Source organism: Myripristis murdjan, chromosome 16 (assembly GCF_902150065.1).
Source record: "Myripristis murdjan chromosome 16, fMyrMur1.1, whole genome shotgun sequence".
NCBI classification, from domain to species: domain Eukaryota; kingdom Metazoa; phylum Chordata; class Actinopteri; order Holocentriformes; family Holocentridae; genus Myripristis; species Myripristis murdjan.
The window spans coordinates 25,709,880-25,730,800 of NC_043995.1; the positions used below are offsets into that span (position 1 = coordinate 25,709,880).

A 20,921-nucleotide genomic window follows, 5' to 3' on the forward strand; every position below is an offset into this window, starting at 1 on the left:
AGTAGGGGTGCAAATCCAAAACACCATTAAAGGCTACAAGTCAAATGTTGATTAAGAAGTTTTAATGGTGAGAAAAATTCTTATTGAGTGTAAAAAAATAAAATTGGTGGACAAGGTTTTGATTTTGTTCCTACAATAGGCGGAGTTAATAAATTTGTGTATAAGCAAGTGTAATGCTGATTTTGAACCAGTTGCCTCATGGACTAGCTCGGTTTATTGTGCTCTGACTAAGGTGGAATCACAAATCACTTTACTGCATCAGATTTTGAATTGATTCCTAGTTATTCTGCATAGTTATTGCATAAGTAAAAGTGTGGAAGAGGAAAGTCGCTCATCTGGCCTAAGTGGATCGAGGTTTATATAACACTTTTCAAAATGGCTTCAAACTTTGACAAATGATAACAAGGATCAACAGCAAAATGGATGAAACAAAAACTATAGAAACAAAACATGTAAATAAAAAGATGCACAAACAAATAGTAAAAAATCACATGTAGTGTAGCCATGAGTTTAATCAGTGGTTGTGAAGAGGCCAATTAAAATCCGATAGGCTACTGATATCAACAGAAATGGCCTATGATAGAGGTAAAATAGTAAAAGTTGTCGTAATAAGCTGTTTTATTCCATAATGTAAATATATCTTAGACGGACACACGTTTCTGTGTTTTGCACCTTGCATCGGATGTAATTTCAGTAGGCTACAGCTGTTCATTCCTTGGCTTTCATCGCTCCCATTTTTTTCTAATGGCAATAATAAGTTAATTAATGGAAAATATAATTTAATATTTATCACATTTATTTTTTATGCCTGGCTGTATGTCGTATCATACTCTGCTTTATCATCATCATCAACATAGGCTGCTGTAGTAGTACAATACTATTTAACAGATGTCGGAATTTAAACAAAAATGAGTATGATGTGTTCGGGAACGGGATTCGTATTCTGGGCCAAAACTGAAAGTAAACAAACAAAAAGAAAAGCCCACATTTCAACCTGAAGCTGCTTTTCAATCGAGGTAAGATCTTTCGGTTTTGATTTCAAAAAAATGGGGAAGAGACTACTACAGTAATTACACACCATAGCTTATATGTTACACAAACTGAAGTCCTTTTCTAAGTCTAAAAAACACTTCGTGGATGCAACATAGTGAATATGTAACATAACGTGCCATGTTTTTTTGACCCCCTGAATTTGAGGTCAGCCGCTTCTCCAGCTCTCTCCATCATGTCAAATGAACCAGCCCTGTACCAGCTCCTTCCACTGAAATGCTCAGCGGCTCAAGTCAGCATGAGAAAACTGGTGGCAGACCAGTGGTACCACACTTTCTCTGGCCAGTGTCCCCAGCCAAACTACAGACTGGAGTATGTCTTTCACCGGATGTCCTGGTGCCCAGAACAAGCCACCTTGACCTTGTGCCCCTACTATTTTGACCAAGTCACAGGCCGCCTTCCTGAGAGAGGCCAACACTGGTGGGTAAACTACATTATTGCTTACTTTTAACCTTGAATGATTATGCACAGCCTCCTTTGGGTGCTGTGGTGCTGAGGGACCACAAGAGGCCCTGCTGTGTCCACTGGGATCATGGACAGAGGTCAGAGGTGATGTCTCCTGTATGTTAGTATTAATAATACTGCAGCTTGAGTGTGATCCACTTGCTGCAGTTAATGAACTCCTCCACCTTGTGGTCTGCAGGGAGAGCTACAACCTCAGGCTGCACTGCTTTGACTCATGGGCAGACGAAGAGCAAGAGAAGCAGCGAGCCCTCAACAGGGAGCAGAGACAACCCTGTAGGCTTCTTGACTCCGTCAGTCCCGCCAACAGCACCTATATGTCTCAACTTTGTCAGTTACAACATCCAACCACTGGTGGGAGCATATCCACACAGGAATATCTTCATCAGATGTATGGTTACTACGGCTAAGATCACCTGCCACGCTCTTACTCAGCCCTAAATCAAGTGGCCACAAATTATAGTGTTCCTCCCAAGGTCAGCCTGCTGAGTGGACATCTGATGTCAGAGTGTTTGGCCTGTACAACATGGAAAATGTTTCGACAGGTGTGGGCAATAAATAATTTTCAGATTATATTTTGCTCTTTATGACCCACCATTTCATCAACATTGATTTTTTTCCCAGTGACAGATTTCAATTGCTTCTGAGGACAACAATGCCCGTATCCATTACGTCAAGCCACTGGGCAACAGTGCCAGAGGAGTTGCTTAAACATCATTACTTTTACCTCACACATTGTTGCCAAAAAGCATGCCAGATATTGCTACACCCACAACTTTCTAACAATGATCACATTATTCACAAACCATTTACATGACGGCATAAATGATCATGACAGAATACTAGTTTCCTAATTAAGTACATTATGATGAATCAAAAGTCATATTTCAGTGCAGAAAAAAACAATGAGGGCCATTTGCTTTTTTATTGAAAACATTTTTTAATGGATATTTTTTTAGTAATGTTTTGTCAAGTTGGTACATATAGATACAAATGCTCCACTGTTGTCTTAACTACAGTCAGGGTCAAATATAGTCAAATGTCCAGAGTGCCTGTAAAAAAAAAAAAAAAAAAGTTCATCATATAGTAGTGCGTCTTCTCAAGGGCGAAATCTCAGAGCTCAAGCTGGCCCTGTGATAAAGTGAGTAAATTTAGTCCAAGGTCAGTGTCAGTCCAAGTCAGGGTCTGGGAAATCCATACAAGATACAGTGAAAATACAGACACATACGTCAACCAAAAACAAACTTGTGTGTCTGAACATCTCTTTTCTTCTGGTGGAGGCCGGGGTCTGGATGTACTCTCTGTCTACTTGTAGAACTCGTGCTCCTGCTCATCCTTCTTGATAACGGTCTTATAGGCTTTCTCGAAGTCTTTGGCCAGGACAATGTACCTGTTCTCACGCACTGCCAACATGCCGGCCTGAGACAGCAAAAAGTAAATAGGCATTGAGCAAAAAATGAACAACTGTGTACATACAACTATTTCATAAACATGCAATAAAAACATTATTTAGATAGCATTTTATGAAATCATATTAAAGAAATATCCATATGATTGTTAAAGCTCTGGCTCACCTCCTGGCAGATGGAGTTAATATCAGCTCCGGAGATTTTGTCTGGTCTGGCCACATCTGCAAATCAGTTAAGGACAACTACACTGCCAAAAACAGTTTACCACATGCAAAATGAAAATGAAGTTAGACACAACTTCTTCATGACTCTTCAGTAAATACATAACAGACGTCCATGGCTATACCTCTGTGGTGGAGTTTAAAACATCATTATGACATTGTAAACTGCAATTTGAAGCATGACAAACTTGTAATTTTTCATTCCTAAAAGTGCTTTCTGCAGTTCCAGCAGTCTGAGAGACACTCCATGTATAAATAAATGAGCATCACAGAATTTTGCACACCCTCACATCCTGGGTTGTCTTTTTTCAGCCATAACTTTTATTTCTCAGCAGCCAGCCACACGTTATTTAAGTAATGTTTGCTGTTCATTCTGACGATGACTCCAAGTGGCTGCCAACTAGCTAGCGTTCTAGTCTGAGAAACGTTAGCAAAAACAAGCACCACCCGAGCTGCGATGAGCTCAGCCCGGGCTGACTGAGCCCCTTGTTCCCGGTACGACTGACGAGACCAGGCAACCTTAGCTGTCATCTCATAGCAACCACCACATCTGGACTCTGACAGGCTGTTTTTCTAAAAGGAAATCCGATTTCAAGGAAATAATCCGTCTCATCATGTATCTAGCTTGGCTTGTGAAGATTACAATCATTGTGACCCCTTGCAAAAAAATGAAGGTTACTTCATAATTTGCCAAGACATTTCCAGGTATGGAAATTTATTTTAAAAGGCAACGAATTTGGCAGGTTTTTAAGAACTGTAGGAAAGTGTATAAATTATTTTATACAGACACAATGCATCTGGAAAACACTAGAAGATCAAATTTACAGCTAAAAATCTATTTTTGGATTATCAGTGAGACAAATCTATGTATTTTGATTAGCATGCCATTCTGTCACTGTGACACTAGTGTTCATTTTCAGTTATTTGTTGGACTCTGCTGTCAATGAAAATGGTTAAGAAAAACTATTATGGTTAAAGGAATTAAGACACTGGCAGCATCACCAAACAAGCTGTAACCTCTAAAAACATAAATTACCTGTGTGTCTCACACCTTTGCTGTGACACTACAGTAAAATAAACCAGCAAAGGTCAGGGGAAAAAGCATTAACTATGTGCATGATCAAAGTTGCATGGTGAAACGTGATAATGATGCAGTCAACCATCTGAATCAAAGCCTCACATCACGGCTCATTTAGTCTGCAGCAGAACAACTGAGCTGGACAATAGCAGGAAACGACGACATAAATATTTAATAAAGACGCAGGAATAGGATTGCTGGGTTTCTGTCACCTGCCTCACTGTTCTCTGCAAGAAGAGGTTAGATCCAGCTTGCTCCTCCATATTCTAACTGGAAAATATACTCTGAAAAGGGTAAATTGTCACATGTTGCTCAACATTCACTCTGTCACCATCACAGCAGACTATAAGCTACATCAGATGGCAATGGATTGTCTTTCGAGTGTCTTTTTTTCAGCTGGAAGCAATAAAATGAGCATTTATTTGCCAATATGCAAAGCAACTGCTGTATTATTTCAGACTTGTATAACACTGCACTGAGGACTGACTAAAACATACTCAAAAAAAATCAGATCAAGATAGTAAAAAACGTATGAGGAAAAGATTAATTTCTTACTTTGGTGTACCCATGCACACATACACACTGTCAGGTCGTAAGGATACAGTCCTCTAAGTCGACCTCCTCAGAGAGGTTCATTTTGCTGGTGATGGTGGAGAAGATGAGGCGTTTCTGCCTGCGGTCAGGCAGGGGGAACTCGATCTTCCTGTCCAGACGACCGGGACGCAGCAGGGCCGGGTCCAGCGTGTCCGCTCTGTTGGTGGCCATGATCACCTGATGGGGAAGATGTGGGGGGTTTGAAATGTCAGGGGAGGTCATGTGATCATGGTGGTAAACTCTAAACACAAGCTGATGTAGTCTCTAGGACAGGGTTTCTCAAAATGTTTAATATAGTAAGCTTAAAGACCTAGAAATTCACTGGAGAATATTGTGTGTCTTGCAATTTAGTACAGACTGTGTTTAACTGCATACCTGCTTACTTACAGTGTCTGAAAGTAACAAAGGATGGTTAAAAAATTGTAATAATTCAAATTTAATGTGAGCAGGGACCCAAAATGAATAATTATTTATTTATTATTCCATAGAAATATGTCATCTTTGCCATTTCCCCAATTCTGTTCAGTGGTCAGCAGTGACATGTGAAACAGGTAAATAAATAAATAAAACTAATAAAAAAAGAAAAAAACTGAGTCATCCAACTGTTGTCATCTCAAAAAGTGACCAGCCAGTGTAATGATTGACTTTTATTGATCTAACCACCATTTCGTGCATGGCGAGTTGTAATTTGATCATAGCTGTTTGTGCATGCACTTCACAATGCTTTTGTGAAACTTTTTTTTTTGTTTTTTTGTTTTGAGAGGATGCAGTTTTGACATTTCGGTTTTTGAGTTAATAAGGGGAATGCCACTACAAAAATCACTCTGGGTCCAGACCCTTCTTTGAGAGCCATTTATCTAAGGCAGCAGGAATTAACTTCACAGCAGCTCAGTTAACAGGGTTTGTCAATGAAATTCCTGAAGCCTGTGAAGAAACATCTGAGAAAAAAATAGTTTGTAGACATAAGCAGTGTGCAGCTTTTAATTGTGTGTGCTTGAGTAGTAGTGCATCTAAAAAAAACATTCAAACAGTCCATTCAGTGGAGCGCCCACATAAACATTTGAAGTGCTTTCTAATCTGAGTGGACGTACACTTAGAGGCATAGTACAGTAATAAATGAGCAAGTAAGTCAGCGGAAAGAAGATGGTGCAGCCACAGGGGAACAGCAAACCGCTGTCTCAGACAAGTCGACTTCGCTCACCTTGACGTTGACGTTCTGGTCGAAGCCGTCCATTTGGTTGAGCAGCTCCAGCAGGATTCTCTGCACCTCCCTGTCAGCTGCAGGGGAAAAGCAGGAGATTAGTCTGTCAGCTTTTACTGTGACACCACTGCGTAAACAGGGACGTAATCAGGACAGCTCACAAATATCTGGAATTTGAAATCAATCTTTATTAGAACAATATCAGGCATCGTTTGCTCCCAAAAACTGAAATCCTAACTTTCTGGGACAAGTAAAATAAACTAAAATAAAACAAAATTAAATTAAAATAAGTTTAATTAAACTGCTTTGGAAAACTGAAATGGAAACAAAATAAAATAAAACATCTCACAGCTTTTACTGCAGCTTGAAATTAGTTTATGGGAGACTCCTACTGCATCCTATATGAATTTGCTTGACTATGTTTAAAAACAGCCTGAATGAATGATCCACGTGTTCAAGTGTGTTTGCATTTCCAAGTGGAAGCATCTGAACCATTTCCAATGTCAACAGAATTTACTAGTATACAGAAGAGTTGTTAAACTGACCGTTGTGGGGATGGCAGATTGACTTTTAGAGTTAACCTTTTTAGGGTTAAAAAAAAAACAACAACAACAGTATGATGGCTGTTTGGAAAGTTTCAACAATTCCTGGTTTGCTTCATGTACGGTCTGTGAGCTACAAGTGAAGCGTTGATTCGTACCTCCAGTCTGTGCATCAAAACGCTTAGTAGCAATGGCGTCGATTTCATCAATGAAAATAATGGCGGGGGCATTTTCCTTCGCCAGCCTGAAGACGTCGCGCACCATACGAGGGCCTTCACCCAGGTACTTCTGAACAAACTCAGAGCCGACCACACGGATGAACGCCGCTGGGAGACACAGAGATCAGAGATGGATGAGACAACAGGTCTATTGCAGACACTGCTGGTCAATAATCACTCATCAGAATATCTACTGTAGGTGTCACCTGGAAAACAAGTATTGATTTAAGCGATGAGATGGTTCATATAGAGGGCAGTTTTTGTGCACACAAGGTGGAAACTGTCCTGTGGTTTCAACTGCTGTACAAAAAACATCAGTACATAACATAGCTATTAAAATATTATCATAGTATCATGTGAAAAGTCCACAGCAGTGTCAAATGCATTTCATGCTTCTGGGATGGCAGACTACCTGTAGTGTGGTGTGCCACGGCCTTGGCCAACATGGTCTTGCCGCAACCTGGAGGTCCGTACATAAGGACACCCCTGGGTGGGTCAATGCCAATCTGAGAAAAGAAATGATCATAGGTGAAGATAACTCACAGAAAGTTCTCAGTTCTGTGTCCGCCTCCAGCAGACCGTCACTGATATGGAAATTATGACAAACAGTGTTATCAAATATCTAGCATTTTTGCTCAACATATTCCCTATTGGCATAACTGTGCCATAGTGCACAATGTCCCAGATCCTGTTTGGATGAGATAAATTTTTTTGGAAGAAATTTGCCATACGGGTTACTATATCTTCATGTGGAAGTAAGAAAATACTTCTGCACACCTGCATCCAAATCTGTCAGATTCAACCTTTTTTCCTTTACTGTTCACTATGTGACCCATATCTGTATGCCCATATCATATATGTCAGTGTGGAAAGATCTCTTCCATGACATCACATGCTCACATTTACAATACACAGTATGCTGCTGACCACCAACAATATCATTAGTACAACAGTATGTTATCACAGTGAATGAAATAACAGTCCAAGCATTCATTTCTCAAATTGTTTGTGGCATGGTGACAGTCTATCAGCTGCTGAGACTTAGGGCAAGAAGGCAGAAAAGGACTTTGATTGAAACATTTTCCCATATATCTATTAAATTTACAACATGTAGCTATCACCCCTTTTTGGTGCCACCACCGCTGACAATGCATGAGTGATGATGCTCTGACAATGATGTGTGCCTGCTCAGCGGAAAAAAAGCACATGAATTTTCCCCCGGGCGTTTGCACAGCCATCACATCAGCGGGAGCTAGGTATGTATCTGATTTAATACAACACTGCAGAGTGGTCAAAGACCTGATGAGATTTTTGTGTTCTCACTGCTTGAAAAAAAAAATCTGATTTGTGTCACGTGCAGGGAAAAAAAAAAAATCTGATTTGGGCCACTTCACTTTGAAGTGTGAACACAACTGATCTTACCTGTTTGTAGAGCTCAAAGTGTGTGAGAGGCAGCTCTACTGCTTCTCTGACCTCCTGCTTCTGAATATCCATGCCGCCAATGTCAGCATACATCACATCTGGCTTTTGGTCTGGGAAAAGCAAAGTAGTTCTGGTGTTTACATATGACATATAGAGCCTTTCATCTAGCATTAACTGAATACAACCAGAGAGAAATGGGTGCGCAGCAATAAACAAGGAAACAGTAAAAAGTGACAGTCAGTATCTACAGACCCAAAATAATAGTGAATTATTCCAGCGCTAATCATTCCACTTTCTATGTGTATCCACTTCTATGTTGAATCATTCATATGCTTTCAGCTTGGATTTACTATCTATCTGACAGCACCTAGATGTATTTTTAGTTTCAGGAAATGCATCCAAAACAAGCTCTTCATATCACTTCTTTTTCTTTGATCACACCATGGCTTAGCGAGATTATTATTAACTCAGCACAGAGGCGAGAGCAGAGTAACTACAGTTTTAACAAAATTATAGCAGCTCTGCCACTGCCAGCTCTCCCTATCACCAACCAGATTTCACAGCTTTGTAGAATGAATCATTGCATTTGTGTTTTCTTGTTTCTTATGTAAAATGTGAAATCACACAGTTGCACTCAGTAGGTCTGCTATACTGAAAAGCTTAGCGTTATGCATTCTCAAATGAACTCCCATTGCTTTTAATTCTTGGAAAGTAGTATCTTTAAATGGTGTCTTCCTTGTCCACCAGAAAGCATAGATTAAAAAGATGCCTTAAGTAAGATGCCATGTACTTCATGTTTTCCATCAGTGCTATGAGAGGAAGGCTGAGACACGGCCTCTGACATGTGCAATGTAACTGCAGCTGGGACACTGGAGGGTTACAGCAGACGATGCTAAAAATAAAAGGGATAGTGTCTGCTCAGGTGCTCTTTGGGATGCGCTCCAACAAAGGTAGCCTTGCTGTTCTATGATTGTGCGCCATCTATTAAGCCCTTCCATAAGCACAGACCAGACTTTACAGTCCAAGTGATCGATGATATGATACCAATGATTTGACGCAATATGATCCTGTGTCCTCTCCTTCATTTGAACCTCCTTGCTTTTCATGGCATATTGCTTCCCTGATTGTTTAATCTTGACAGACTGCAGCCTCTCATCCTCAGAGAGACAGCAGTAGTGAGTGTTATACCTGACGTCAGCATCATGATGCTGCTGTCAGCCTCTGGAGGAAGCACATCCACCAGGGCGTTGCTGTGCTTGTGCAACGCCACCGAGGCGTTGGGCTTCAGCAGCTCTCTGTCGATGGTGCTCAGGATGCGCACATAGTAGTTCGACCCTGAGAGAGGCAAGAAAAAAAGGAGGAGGAACACATTAGAAGAACTCATTACAGATTTAATACAAATGTTTCCACATGTCTAAGCTGGCTGTACTTACTGAATAATTTAAATCTGACTATGCAGACAGTGCATCTCCTCCAGGTTCTCTCAGCGCACACCAAACAGCTGAACTCAATGAGGCATTAAAATATGCAGCTGGTATGTAGTATGCACCATCTGCTGTTGCATTAATTCTTAACTTTTCAATCCAATTTGATATTTTTTTGCAGCATTGTTTTTTTCCCCCTAGATAATACCTATCTGAGAAATCTGCATTCCAGTAAGCTATTTATTATAAGCTGATGAAGTGGATAAAACCTGGAACCTAAACTAGAAGTTGAGCTCTGATTCTACCTGAATGTGTGCCTGTCACACATACAGCAAAAATTTTGGCTACCAAAACACTCGATTTTAACATTTTGGGGGTGCAAACTGAATTGTTTCATACAAAACCTTCAAATTTCAACATCAACAGTGTCGCCCTTCCTATTAAAACCATGGAGCAGTACATGTGTTGCTCTATGTGAACTGCAGCCAAGTTCAAAGGGAATTAAATCTCCACTCTTGTGTCATAAATTAGTTATCTGACCACTATTCTCTGTGGAAATTGCTGCATTAAATGTACACTGACGGTAATAACATTCTGAGTCAACGCACACCATGAAGACAGTATGCAGCAATAGCAATAGGGTACATCAGAAATTTCTCTGTTCTAAAATCAATTACCAAATGGAACATGTAAGGCATCAGTACACAAAGCAATGCCTCTTCTTTTTCTATATTATTTTGTCTTTCACACATTACTGAAACAATATTGTATTATACTCTATTATACTGCTAGTCAGCAGTGCACCGCTTTAAGTTTATTACTCAGAATTGGTACAAGGCAGTTAACAGTTTTTTATGAGTATTGCTAAAAGATCTACAGTGCCAGGCTCAGAGGATTCTACATTGATTTTTTGTTTTAACATTACCTGTGGTGGAGCCGACAATGGCTGTGTTCTGGTCCACAGCCTCCAGGAACTGGCCAATGACAAGAGGGATGCTCTGTATCCTCTTCACCTCCTCCTGGGCATGGAGAAACTCCTTCTTCAGGTTCTTCTGTTCATCTTTGATGTACTCCTCCTGCACCTCCAGGAACTCCAGCTCCTGCTGCAACTTCTACAACCACAGACGAAAGCAGCAGAGTGGGGTGAGAGCGTGTCAGAGAGGCAAGTGACAGGGATGGGACAACACGCTTATTTCAAGATGTGATACAAGATGAGGTTCACCATTCAATACAACAACGACACAATGTCATAGAAATGTTTTTTCAAAAAATGGTTCAATGGTAAAAGTATCAATGTGCAGAACTGTCTTTCTCTTCGAGCCAAAAAGTCATATCAGTACCAGCTTGCAAAAATGTAAATTTAAAAATATCAGCAGAAAGCTCAGGTCTGGTCAAACTGTGTTGGTAATTTCCGTAATTTGATATAATAGTGGTGTTTAGGGGTTATTTATTTTTTTAAGTGGTGTTCTATGCCTATCCCTGATTTAGTCCCATTTACAATTCTAACAAAAGATGCAGAAAAGAAATTTTCCTCTCTGAAAACTTTATCACCAAACATCAATTCTCAATATATGGACATTTCAATAATTTGTGTACAGCAGTGGTGGTAACTTTTAAAGAGGAGAGGAAACATTTCATGTGTGTCAGTAAGGACAACACCACTCAAAGTCATGCCAGCGGTGTCCTTATTGTGGCACAGGCCTTTCAAAACAAGGTGAGGTGTGGTGTAACTTGCAACACGATGAACACAGTGTGCTCATGAAGAAACAATGTGGGGCATATCATGAGCAGCTGATCATACCTTGTATCTGCTGTAAAGGTCCTCAAGATCCTCTGGTTCTGGTGCCAGGAAGGACAGACCGGTCTGAGGTCTGGAGCTCAGCATGGCTGGCACGTCGTCCTGCGGGCAACATGACATTAATGCAACACACATTTAACAAGAGCAAGACAGTGTAACACAAAATAATAAAAGCTTGTTGCACCCTTATGAGCTGTCAGTCAATTTTACGTATTTTATTATTTCCAGCACATGAAAAAAAGGACAGTAAACGAGTAAACGTGACAGCAAAACACAACACAAACACATAATCCTAGCTAGTTGAATCACTTCCATGAACTTGGACAGACAGAAACATAGCTACACAAATACCTTTAGCTAACAGAGCTAACAGCTAACTGGATGAGCAAGCTAGAGCCAGGAAACAGCAGCTGGCAAAATTATGAATCTCTAAATAACGACAAGCAGATGCCCAAAACCTTCAAGATTAACCGCAAGATAATAAAATGTTAAATTGATATGTCGCTCCTCCGGCTGACAACAAATATCCAGCATCATGCTAACTGCTAGTAGCTAACTTGCATGACATAGCAGTTGCACCGAGCGGAGAATGAATTGGCACGTTTACGGTCCCGTACTGATAAATAACGTAAAACAAGAGAAAACAGCAAACGGTTATTCATACCAACACCTTAACACCCACACTACGAACAAAAGCCTCTTAAATTGACTCGAATCTGTATAAATGTTGATATTCAAAACAATCTTTACTGATTCATACCGGGTTCTTCTCTCCAATAACGATGTCCTCCATGTTGAATTTGTCTACCAACTGACGGCGACGCTCTGACGTAATACGTAGGAAAGAAGGGTGTGTGGGTAATGTAGTTTTTTTCTCCTCCTCCTCCTCCTCCTCCCCCCAACATGCAACTAATTATGGCAAGTTGAGAATTTCAAGTAAAGTAAACGTCAAATAAAACTTAATTTTAAAATCCTGGACACAAACATCAAAACAATAACAAACAAACAAACAACTTGGGGTACATAGCACAATCCAACACAGCAGTCTTCTCTATGCACAATGAATACAAGTATGGATTCATTGCAAAGTGATGATTTATATTTATAATGATTTATGTTCTGATGATTTATAATTAAATTTAAATAACTGACCTGAAAAGTAAATAGAAAACAGTGATCACATCGCTTGTAATTCTCCTGCTCTTTTGTAGAGTGCCAACAGAAAACAAAATAAAATCATAACTGTAGCATCAGCAGCTTAAAGACAAACACACATTTCTTCCCAAAATTCATGGCATATGACATGGAAAAACGGAGCAAGACCGGTGTAATTTACATGAAAGTAATACTTTAATTCCAAAGACAATACAAATTAAATGACAGTTTTTAGCACCTGTGTATGTGGTCTGATATCAGCTGTGAAACAAGGGAAGTGTCGGTGCAGGGGGTCTCTGATCATGCAGGAGGTGTGCAGGAGGAGCGCTATATCCTGTTGGTGGTTTATAGCAAATGAAGATATATTTCACACTTCATGCCTTCCTCTTACTCATTTTCCATTTTGAGCCTGGTTTGCATGTGTGTCTCGGCTGCAACAGTCGATGGAACTGAAAGAAAAGCGTTTCAAAAATACACAGCCCAGTTATCAGAAATGCATATACGGACAGAAGACAAGATAAAAGAAAAAGCATTTTCTGCATGTATTTGTAACAGTTTCAATGCTCCTTGGCTAAAATAGGATCCCCATTCCTCCAAGAGATAAATCCATCACTCCTAAATCTCCTGTAGGTGTTGAACTGGGTCGCGACCTGGTGACCTGGTGAAGGCCACAGCACATAATCCCCATCATCCTCATCCTCATCAAACCTTGCAGTGAGCCCTCGTGCCCCTGGAGGACACCGCTCCCATCAGATTACAAATGCCTCCTCATAGATAGGTCTAGATTGATTTATTCATTGATTCCCAAGGGGAAGATTCAGATGACACATGCAGCACCGGTAGTTCTCATCAAAGTTAACATCAAAGCAAGAAATTAACACCGAGGCAAGATTTTTTTTCACTATATCCCTGTAGAAATAGATATTTCTGAGTCCCTATTAGAAATTAAAATATGTACATCAACACCTAAGAACAGAAAAGGTAGAATAAGAAAAAATAGACACATTAGATCCATATGTGTATACATGTGTAGTGTATCAAAGGGTGAAGGAAGAATAGCTGTAATCAATAACTGTGATCAATAATAATTGTATTGATTTGCAGTGAGCCTCGCTTCCAGGACGACATGTGGAAAATGTCCCACGTCACTACAGGGTCCAACACAGAGGTCCTCGCCCACTTCTCAAGAACATGGTGGCAGATGACTCACTTGACCACATCCCTTTTTTTTCCATGTCTGTACATCACTGAACTCCCAAATGTGTTTTTTTTTTTTTTTTTGTCTTTATAACAAGGGATTTATGCACCACAGTCCTGCTGTAGCATCCCTCACAGCGTTCAGCTGGCCCAACATCCTACTAAGATGCTTGTTTTTTTGTTTTTTTATTAGTTTTGTTGTTGTTGTTGTTGTTGTTGTCTTTAATTTGTCCCCCATCTAAACACCAGCCCTCTGCTTCAACTGGGAGGAAAGCGGTTTTATTTAAAGAGCAGCAGAGCTTGTCCTGAAACAGGAAAAAGTGACAGGTTAATACCCCAAATAACAGTTTTACCTCTCAGTGTGCTTGTGAAAAGACGCTGTCCTATTGTACTCTATTCTACTCTACTCTACTCTACTCTACTCTATTCTGTTCTATTCTATAGTACAGTGTGCTTTACAACAGAGACTGAGCAGCACTAACTAAATTAAATCTCTCAAATTTCATCTTACAAATAAAAAAAAAAGCATAAAGTGCAGGGGCTGCTTCCCTCTAGTGAGTAGAATATACTCTACTATTCTAGTCTCCTCTCTCATCTGTTCTGTTCAGGCCTGTTATTTTCTCCCTTTGACTTGAAACCATAATCATTTCACCACGATTTCACTTTCAACCTATAATTTATCCGTTTAATCACCAGTTAAACATGGTGAGCCACAAGAAACTGATTAACTTGATCTTCACGTTTATCTGGTAGCCTATTAGTAGCTTATAAACAAGAAAAAAAAAAAAACAGGAAGTAGGTCAGACCACATAAAACTGCATCAGTGCATGCCAAAGTAGAGCAGCACTGAGAGCGATGTAACGTCTGTGTTTAATTCGACCAAGATGCTTAAGACAGTTTCATTCGAGTTGCATCACAGCTCAGCCTTGGAGAAATGTGGAATGCGGTGGATTTTTATCTACTTCATGCTTTCAGGTGAAATATGGCAACATTCTTTAAGACACAATTTATTTCAGCATTTAATTTCTGGGGTCTTTTACAGCACGTGTTCCCCAGGCTCTTGACTTGTAGATTGGAATTATTTTTTTTATTTTGGCGAATTTTTTTTACACGCCTATAACTCAGGGTATGGTTCCTTAATTCTGATGTTTATTCCAGTATTTTCAGCAGTTAACACCAGAATAATGCACGTTTAACTGCTACATACCAACTCTGCAACTTGAGTAACCTACAAAGAATGGAAGAATTTGGAAAACATCATCATCATGCTGTAATTAATAATGACGATGATCAAGGTTTTCTTTGTGTGTGGCAAATTCCTTCCAGAAAAACAAACAAACAGTGTGTTTCTTTACTCAGACTTGACTCGGCTGGTGCTGTTTGGTGTTAATATGAGACTGCCTCTTACTTAAATGTGGTTAATATTCAGTGTAAACAGTACAATATATCAAATTCTTAATTCTTTAATCCTTGATTTATGGGACTAATTCTATTCTCATGTGATGTGTTTGATGAAGAGGATGTACAATTTTATTATGATTAGTATATTACTGTGGTGTCATCCATGGGCGCAAATATTTATAACCTAACCTAGCTGAATGTTGTTTTTCCTTTACATTTAATAAAATATACGCCTATTTTCCTAGTAAACTGATGCATAAAAATGGTAAATGGGTGCATAAATATCCACCAGAATGCAGGAAATTAAATGTAAGATGCTCAAAATTTCCAGGGGGAGGACCCCCTGATCCCCCACTAAATGTGTCCCCCCCAATGTCTACTACTACCAAATATGATAATGATAATGATATCACTCAGCATCCAGCCTTTTTTTCTGTGTTTTTTTTTTTTTTTTTTTTTGGGGTGTTTCTCAGGAATCCACTCCCTCATCACCGTCCACCAGGATCCTGTGGTCGTGACCTCTCTGGATGATGATGTCACTCTGCCCTGCGAGCTAACCTTGTCCCGAGAGGAGAGGCTGACCAAGGTGCCCGTCTTGTACTGGGAGTATCTCAAATCCGAGCAGCCAGGTATGTGGCCCAAAGTCTGGCCCGCCTCGGAAAATTACATGGGACGAGTGGAACGTCTGGACAATGACTTCAACTCAACAAACAAGTCCATACGTTTTAAGAGTGTCCGGTGGGAGGACAGCGGCATGTACCAGTGTAAACTCTCCATCCACACAGCGCGCGGAGGAAGTGAGAGGAAAAAAGGAAGTGGAACCCTGCTGTTGGTTCATGGTAAATACACAGTTATGGATTTTTATGCTTTGTTTTGCAAGGAATCACTCAAATCAGGTTGTTTTACGGTTGTATGTTGTTGTGAGTGTGGATGTATTTCATACTAATGAGAATATCAATGAATAGAAAAAGAAATACTCAGACTATCACAAGTAGGGATGTGGATTTTAGGTTCAAGGTTATAGAATTGTGTTCTTTTTGTATAAAGATAATGTGAAATGCAAAATTTGAAGAATGAAGCTTTTATTTTGAGTGGTTCGACTTTCCTCAACACCAAATACGCATCAAATAGAGCCAGTTTATGCACAGAAACCCCTTACTTTTGGATTTCTTTTAGGTTAGTGTATACAGTCCCCATGAAATGACCTCACATGACGTCTACTTCCTGTAAAGCATCTTAAATAGTGACATCATCCTGCACTAGTGGGCGTAAATAAAATTTTCAACCAATAAAACCTTCACAAATCTTTAAACATCTGCTCTCATCCACCACTTCAAAGAAAATCGTGTTTTCGGATAGTGATTTCATGGGGTCTAGGAATATGAATATAAATATGGTTAATGAAGGTCTTCACAAGTATAGCAACGCAAGCATGTGTGTGTGTGTGTGTGTGTGTGTGTGTGTGTGTGTTCACATCTGTCCTCGTTTGTGATTCATTTTAGACATCATATCGCTCAACACCACGGCTGAGGGTGACAGGTGGCTCCAGTGTGCGGTCAGAGTGTCCCGGGACCCAGGTTTTGTTTTGTCTGTCTTCCACGTTGGATCCAAACAAATTCTTAAAAACGTCTCGACACCCCTCGAGACCTGTGACGCCAATACGTCGTTGTACGTCACACTCTCTCTGACTGTGCCTCTGACGAAGAGCGGAACCTTCGAATGCCGCCTCCACCTGAACTCCACCCAGAAAACCAAAGAGACCTTCCACTACAACCTGACTGGTAACGCTCCTCTCATGATTTAAATTACACACATTACACACTTGCTGCTGAGCTGCTGCGCTTGCTGTTGCCGGAAAAACAAAGGTTAACCACGGCTGCAAAGATACATTCAATTTATCATTTTCAAAAAAACACAATACTGGTCTCACAATTTTACCTTGATATTAGATATTCTGATAAAAGCTGGTCTGTGGTGGAACAGCTTTGTGGGGTTTCTGGCAGCTTTTTGCTGGATAAAAATACTGAATGTCTTCAACTGAGGCCCATTGACACTCAAGGGGTAAATTGTAATTTCATCTGTCATTTGGTGCAGATGTTTGCTCATACGTGGAGATATGTAGGGATGTAATCAGTTGCAGATGACAGAATGTACAGCTTACTCAGCAGCAGCATCTACCACGACTGTATTTTGGTTTGCGATCTTGAGCTATTGTTTATTTGTACTTAGCAAGGTAACCAGGAGGACTTGGAGGCCGGGGGCAAGCCAAACAAACACTCGCTAATAACCGCGTCACCATACAATCCAAACTGAGAAGATCTGGTAAAACTCTGATACCAGGAGCCGGGCCAGGGGAAGACGTTCCTGGTTCCTGGGACTGGGAGCAAAGACTGCTAATGGGCTCTACTGTTCTGCAGGGAGGTGATTGAATTGTAGAAAGGCTGTTGGGGGCTAAAGTGATGAGAGCTACAGTCAGTAGGCAGTGTGGAATTTCCTGCTGGTGTGTGCACACACAAACACATGGTGGGAATGTGAAACAGCGGTCGAAATTACTCATTTAGTGAATTTTTCAAGCTGCAGTGGTGGTTTGGTGTCAACTGGTCTGGTCTTGTACTCAGTTGGTGTTGGCGGTGGTGAGATCAGTGGCATTGTGATAATGCATTTTGGCTCCATGATGCATATTGTGACTTTTTGTGTCACAGTATATCATGTGACAATATAGTTATGCAATTAAAGTCAATCTTAAAGATATTATCGACAAAATTTTGGTTTTAGGGGCATTTTTGGTGGCTATAAGCGGTCATTGTGGTGTTTTTGTTGTGCATTTCCAAAAGACCACCTGTTAGTCAAAGACCCTGTTTGCACGTGGTTTTAACATGCTTTTCAGGTGACGGGATCACACGTGGACAGCGTTCAATACAAGTGTGAATGACTGCAATTTCACCACCTTCATCATTTGTAGTGTAAAAGTGTAAACGCTATGCATCACCGTCAAGGACATAGTGAATGCAGTGAGGTGGGCACTGATGAAATCCTGAGCTCAGATAAGACAGGGACTGTGTCTTGGCTGTCCACCTGTGTTCACATCATCAAGAGAGATTTTTAAAACCAAGTGTAAACAAGGCCATGCAGCATGTTCTTTACTGCTATGTCTTTTTTGTTGGATTTTCTGGTGATAAAGTTTGACTTTTTTGCATGTGGTGCTGTGTGTCTGTTTAGCTGTGCTCATGCTACCTACACAGCTCTTTTCATAGTTATTCCAACAAACTGCTGCTGTGCTGCTGCTTGTCGTTAAGAAGAAAAAAAGAAATCACCTCCTGTGTCAGCATTTTTGCTGAGAAACAGCTGCTGGGTTTTTTACCAGCAAACAATAGATGGAAAGGAGCTGAGCAGATTGTTACTGTATTTTCTTTTCTTTTTTTTCTTTTTTTTCTTTTGAAAATGTCATCTTGTTAGTGGCTGGCGGAGGTGGAGATGGTGGAAAAAATCTTTCAGCAGCAGGTTCAGCCGTCAATGGTGAGTTTAGCCGTTACTGCTGTTTCGGAAAAAGTTTTGTATTTTGCTCTCAAGTTTTGATTCATCATTTCTTGCGCGACTGAATTCCCGCTAATGACGATGACCAAGGCCTTTTTGTTAATGTGGTTGCTCAGGAAAAATTGACTAGCTCTCAGCGCAACCACAAACGGCTGACCTCTCCATCATCCTGCTTCACATTCATACAGTTCAACAATACGAGTGTAATTATACTATTGGTTGATTTTTAAACTTTAACTCCATTACAGTGACCTGGGGGTGCATCTGCATGCAGAGGGAGGATTTCACTAATATCCAGTGAATGAATTATGATGTTGTGATCTAATCTTGTTTAATCTAATGCAGGATTACAGTTCAAACCAGTGGTTTTGTGTTTCTCACCACCAGATGGGCAGAAGATGTACCCAGAACCGTGGCTCCTGTACGCGTCGATGCTCCTGGTGCCCGTCACGCTCCTGCTGGCCATATCCACTGTCTGGCTATGCAGATGCTGAGTTAATCCACATCTGTCCTGACCTGAGAGACACCCGGCGGCTTAGCAATCAGGGATTCAACTTGTCAGCAGAACAGAGCTAGGCTTCCAAAATGTATTTTGGCTTAAGATCATCATTATTCATAACTATATCCATTTGTTTCAGAGACTAGAATATACAGTACTCCCATTGGATGGGAGCAATCCATCACTGCTAGGACTTGGGGATTAGGATTTTATTATGATGCATAACATTAGCTACTCTTCCTGGGGTCCGCATAAAACACAAAAGCTTACAGACAAAACAACCACATGAAATTAAAAACAGAAAAGCGTACATACAAAGTGAAATCTTACAACATATGGATATGCATATAGATATTCCTATACAAAAAAAGTACAAAATGTGGTTACAGGCATAGGGGTAGTAGGTGCTGCCTCACTTGTTTTTTAAAGTTGGTGCTTTACCAATCTGAGCTGGAGGAGAGTTTAATACAGTATTGTGACTGGCTTTAATTGTGTTCTAGATCAAAATGCGGATTGGGACGCATATTTTTGTTTGAACCCGAACCGAGATGGGAGCATAGTAACTAAGTCTGACCCATACCCGACAGGCAGTTTTTTCTTGTATGTTTTTCTTGTCCTCCATCGCTAGGTTACATTTATTGCCTGACATAGCCTACGCATTGCCTTCAGCGTCATCATGTCAACTCCAGCACTGTATAGAATATTGCCCAGAACAGAGAGTAGGTCCATCATTCTTCATTAAAATACCGAAGATGTGACCGAACTTGACCTAAACCCGAACATAACGCTGATGCTGTCTCATCTGACTTGTATGTTGTATAAATTAGACTTTATTGTGTATTGAAGGGCAAGACCAGCTGCTTTGTTCTGAGCCAGCTGCAGTTTTCCTTGACCCGTCTTTGCAGCACTTGACCATATCTATGGGCAATAATAGATGTGTAAAACTAGAGTCTACAGGGCTTGTTTGGACAAGTTTGGTGGAAGAAAAGCAAAGCACTTCTTTATAACGGATATGTTCCCTCCTATCTTTACAACAAGAGAAACTATATGCCTTGTCCATGACAGTTTATCACCTAAAATAACAACATAACAAGCTTTGTTTCATCTACTTGTTCTACATTTTGCATTTTGATCAAGAACGAATCTCTGATGGTGAAGACAAATGTAACCACAACTTGCCATGTATGACTCATTCTGTGAAAAAGAGAGAAAACACAGAATTTCCTCGGTTCCCGCCTCAACAGAAGAGCGTACTTGTTCCTGTTTCTCATTAAGTTACATCTGCGGTTTCTAACGTCACTTTCTTTACTAATCTTTCTGTTCCTTATGTTTACAAAAAAATGGGACTTCTTTTTTATTTGTAGAGGATAATTCCATTCACAACATTTACACATTTGCTGCATAGTCTGCCTTTGTATTGAAGGTAAACTATGCAGTTTCAAATGGGATTGCACAGCACTTTGATTACTAGTGTTAAGGACACGGCTGAGGAAGGATAAAACCCCTCAGGTTCATGCCAAGACTAATAATCCACAGAATAAATGAAACACTTTTAAATAACCCTCATATTTTTTTATGATGGGATACAAGGTGCGGTGCCCTCCTCTTGGAAACTGCGTAGTCTACGTTACTAAAATTCTTTTAAAACAGGATAAATTATTCTGATACTTCATTTCCCTCTAATGGTGACTAATGGCAACGGCATGCATTACAGCA

At 40.2% G+C, this 20,921-nt stretch overlaps 2 protein-coding genes across 3 annotated transcripts; one reads left to right on the top strand and one right to left on the bottom strand.

Annotated features, from left to right (window-relative positions):
• Positions 1-2,427: 2,427 nt before the first annotated feature.
• On the bottom strand, positions 2,428-12,268 carry psmc4 (proteasome 26S subunit, ATPase 4). Its single transcript, XM_030072723.1, has 11 exons — positions 12,180-12,268; positions 11,423-11,521; positions 10,547-10,733; positions 9,386-9,532; positions 8,198-8,307; positions 7,188-7,281; positions 6,716-6,883; positions 6,016-6,092; positions 4,823-4,991; positions 3,087-3,142; positions 2,428-2,931 (listed from the first exon to the last, which is right to left on the bottom strand). The coding sequence occupies exons 1-11, from the start codon at positions 12,210-12,212 to the stop codon at positions 2,818-2,820; spliced, it is 1,254 nt and encodes a 417-aa protein (XP_029928583.1). The 5' UTR covers positions 12,213-12,268; the 3' UTR covers positions 2,428-2,817.
• A 2,360-nt stretch (positions 12,269-14,628) lies between these two features.
• LOC115373681 (uncharacterized) lies at positions 14,629-20,594 on the top strand. Of its 2 annotated transcripts, XM_030072179.1 has the most exons (5): positions 14,629-14,746; positions 15,646-16,011; positions 16,675-16,953; positions 18,629-18,688; positions 19,094-20,594. In XM_030072179.1, the coding sequence occupies exons 1-5, from the start codon at positions 14,656-14,658 to the stop codon at positions 19,198-19,200; spliced, it is 903 nt and encodes a 300-aa protein (XP_029928039.1). In that variant the 5' UTR covers positions 14,629-14,655; the 3' UTR covers positions 19,201-20,594. The 2 variants fall into 2 exon arrangements, with proteins under 2 accessions (XP_029928039.1, XP_029928040.1); XM_030072180.1 differs by lacking the exon at positions 18,629-18,688.
• Positions 20,595-20,921: the final 327 nt, after the last annotated feature.

Excerpts from the sequence above, each read along its gene's own strand:
- psmc4 (XM_030072723.1), bottom strand. The coding sequence starts at position 12,212 with ATGGAGGACATCGTTATTGGAGAGAAGAACCCG. Across the intron at positions 4,992-6,015 it reads ACCAGAACGTCAACGTCAAG|GTGATCATGGCCACCAACAG; the intron begins GTGAGCGAAGTC and ends CTTCCCCATCAG. Across the intron at positions 3,143-4,822 it reads GGAGGTCGACTTAGAGGACT|ATGTGGCCAGACCAGACAAA; the intron begins GTATCCTTACGA and ends ACTGATTTGCAG.
- LOC115373681 (XM_030072179.1), top strand. The coding sequence starts at position 14,656 with ATGCTTAAGACAGTTTCATTCGAGTTGCATCACAGCTCAGCCTTGGAG. Across the intron at positions 14,747-15,645 it reads TATCTACTTCATGCTTTCAG|GAATCCACTCCCTCATCACC; the intron begins GTGAAATATGGC and ends GGTGTTTCTCAG. Across the intron at positions 16,012-16,674 it reads AACCCTGCTGTTGGTTCATG|ACATCATATCGCTCAACACC; the intron begins GTAAATACACAG and ends GATTCATTTTAG.